The following is a 2,079-nucleotide window of genomic DNA, read 5'->3' as shown; positions in this document are numbered from 1 at the left end:
CATAAAAGGTTTCTAGCCAATAGGCATATTTGCAAACCCAGTCCCTAAAAAATTATCCAAATATAATTTTTAAAAGAAGTACTTTTCCCTAGCCAGTTAATATTAAAAGAAAAAATCCAAAGATCCCATGAGAGACCCGACCCCATTGGTTCCTCCCACAGGTGGTGGGCCCATGGGATGTTGAATGTGATCGCATTTTGGCAATATGCTCCGAATGTTCAAATGTCCACCCAGAATGCCCCTAGGTTTAGACATAGGCTCCCATGTTACCCTTGTCGTGATTTACAGTCTGAAAAAAAACTGAGTTTTCGTTGTTTTCTTACTGATTGGATACCGTTGTCACCGTATGGAAGTCCTGTTACCTCGGCGAAAACGTCCAACCCTCCGGGGCGCAGTCGCCACCCACACAGTCCACCTGCCGGTGCACCCTCCGGGTAAAGGTTAGGAGATGGACCTGGGTTCAATTCCACATCAGAACCACGCCAGTTGTCTCTTCTCTGGTTGTCCTGCTTGCTCGGCGTGCGGCAACAAAGGAACTCAGATTGTTTGGTTTTCGAGCAGATGGCAGTGTTGTTTTGTTTGCTCGGTGTGCCGCAGCATGACTGATCAGATCATTTGATGATCGAGTAGATAGCAAGGTATCCATGTCCGAATAAGTTCAGTCTCAGCATTTCATTTCTATTTAGCGACTGGTCGTTATCAGCCTGGGACATCTGTTTGTTTGCACATAGGTGTTGACCAGGGGGGAGCAGCAGAAGCCAACAGCAAAGCAGTAATGCACAAACATTTCCTTCGTCTCCATGATTGTCGTTTGACTGGTTTCTTTGTTTTGTTGTTGAACCAGTAATTATATTATTAAACGCAATAGCTATTCTGCCAATTAGCACACAGAAAAAATGAGTTGGAGAGGATTGGAGTGGAGCCTGACAAACCACCCAACCCTTCAGCAGCCATCTTCATTGACATTTGATGTGAAAGTAAAGAATAGCGGAAATCTGCTGTCACTGCACTTGGCTTAGAGTTGTACTGCCATTAGGACCGTCTCAACATGTGAACCTTCTTATAAAAATGCTCCTTTTGTGTTTGTAAAGGCACGGCAGCGAGAAAAGATGAACGAGGAGCACAACAAGCGTCTGTCAGAGACAGTTGACAAGCTCCTCTCAGAGTCCAACGAGAGACTCCAGCTTCACCTCAAAGAAAGGATGTCTGCTCTGGAGGATAAGGTGACGAACTCATAATAGTACAATCTTTGCCATAATCAATATCTGTTGTTCATCCGCTCACTATGTGTGTCCCATGACTAGGTGGTAATTACATCATATGTCAGGGCTTATGGATAGTTTCTCAGTCAGCTAATTTCTCTTTTCAGAATGCCCTGATAAGAGAACTGGAGCACACCAAGAAGTTGATAGAGGAGTCTCACCACGAAAAGGTAAGGGATTGTTTAAAGTGAAAGTTAAACATTAGATTCTGCCCCTGTGTCTGTGGCTTCTGATAATGTGTTTTTATTATTGGAGTTGCTCTAGTGATGTTGGTTGCAGACTTTGTATCTCCACCAAATGATCACTCTGTCTGTAAATGTCCTGTCCTATAGGAGCAACTCCTGATCCAGATTGAGACCATGAGGGCAGAGAACGAGCAGGGAAGAAGCAGGAGCAACTCCTTACTACATGGGTAAGCCTGTTAACTGCAAGAGTTCAGTTTCATCTACAAGTAATCTCAATTTTACGATCACAAAAACAGATTTATTGAAAAAGATGTTTTTGCACATTATGTTATTCTTATTTTGTCTTGTGTTCTAAATGAAAAAAAAAAGTCAAACGGGAAGGAAATATCACAGTTTAAGGTGTTTTTTTTTTAAGTTCAATAACCGCAACATCTTTCCTGAAAGTCAATGAGTAATTGTGTTACATAATCGTGATTTCAACTTACCCAAAATATACCTACAATATACCAATATAGTACCAAAATAATCGTCATTTAGATGTTTTTTCTCCATAACGGAGCACCCCTAGTTTCAACCTCTAACTTCTTGAAGTCCAACTGACTGGTTTTAATGTGCCCCCCCCCCCCCCCCCC

At 42.4% G+C, this 2,079-nt stretch overlaps 1 protein-coding gene across 22 annotated transcripts in view; it reads left to right on the top strand.

The window, feature by feature from the left end:
• The window catches only part of ppfia1 (PTPRF interacting protein alpha 1), a 57,948-nt gene that overhangs the window by 34,352 nt on the left and 21,517 nt on the right, over nt 1–2,079 (top strand). For all 22 annotated transcript variants that reach the window (XM_032510756.1, XM_032510752.1, XM_032510748.1 and 19 more), the window contains 3 exons: nt 1,092–1,223; nt 1,370–1,432; nt 1,595–1,674. In XM_032510756.1, coding sequence (XP_032366647.1) covers nt 1,092–1,223; nt 1,370–1,432; nt 1,595–1,674 — 275 coding nt within the window. The remainder of the gene's footprint in view (nt 1–1,091; nt 1,224–1,369; nt 1,433–1,594; nt 1,675–2,079) is intronic.

This window comes from Etheostoma spectabile, unplaced genomic scaffold (assembly GCF_008692095.1).
Source record: "Etheostoma spectabile isolate EspeVRDwgs_2016 unplaced genomic scaffold, UIUC_Espe_1.0 scaffold271, whole genome shotgun sequence".
Lineage (NCBI taxonomy): Eukaryota > Metazoa > Chordata > Actinopteri > Perciformes > Percidae > Etheostoma > Etheostoma spectabile.
This window is presented reverse-complemented; position numbering and strand designations above follow the sequence as displayed.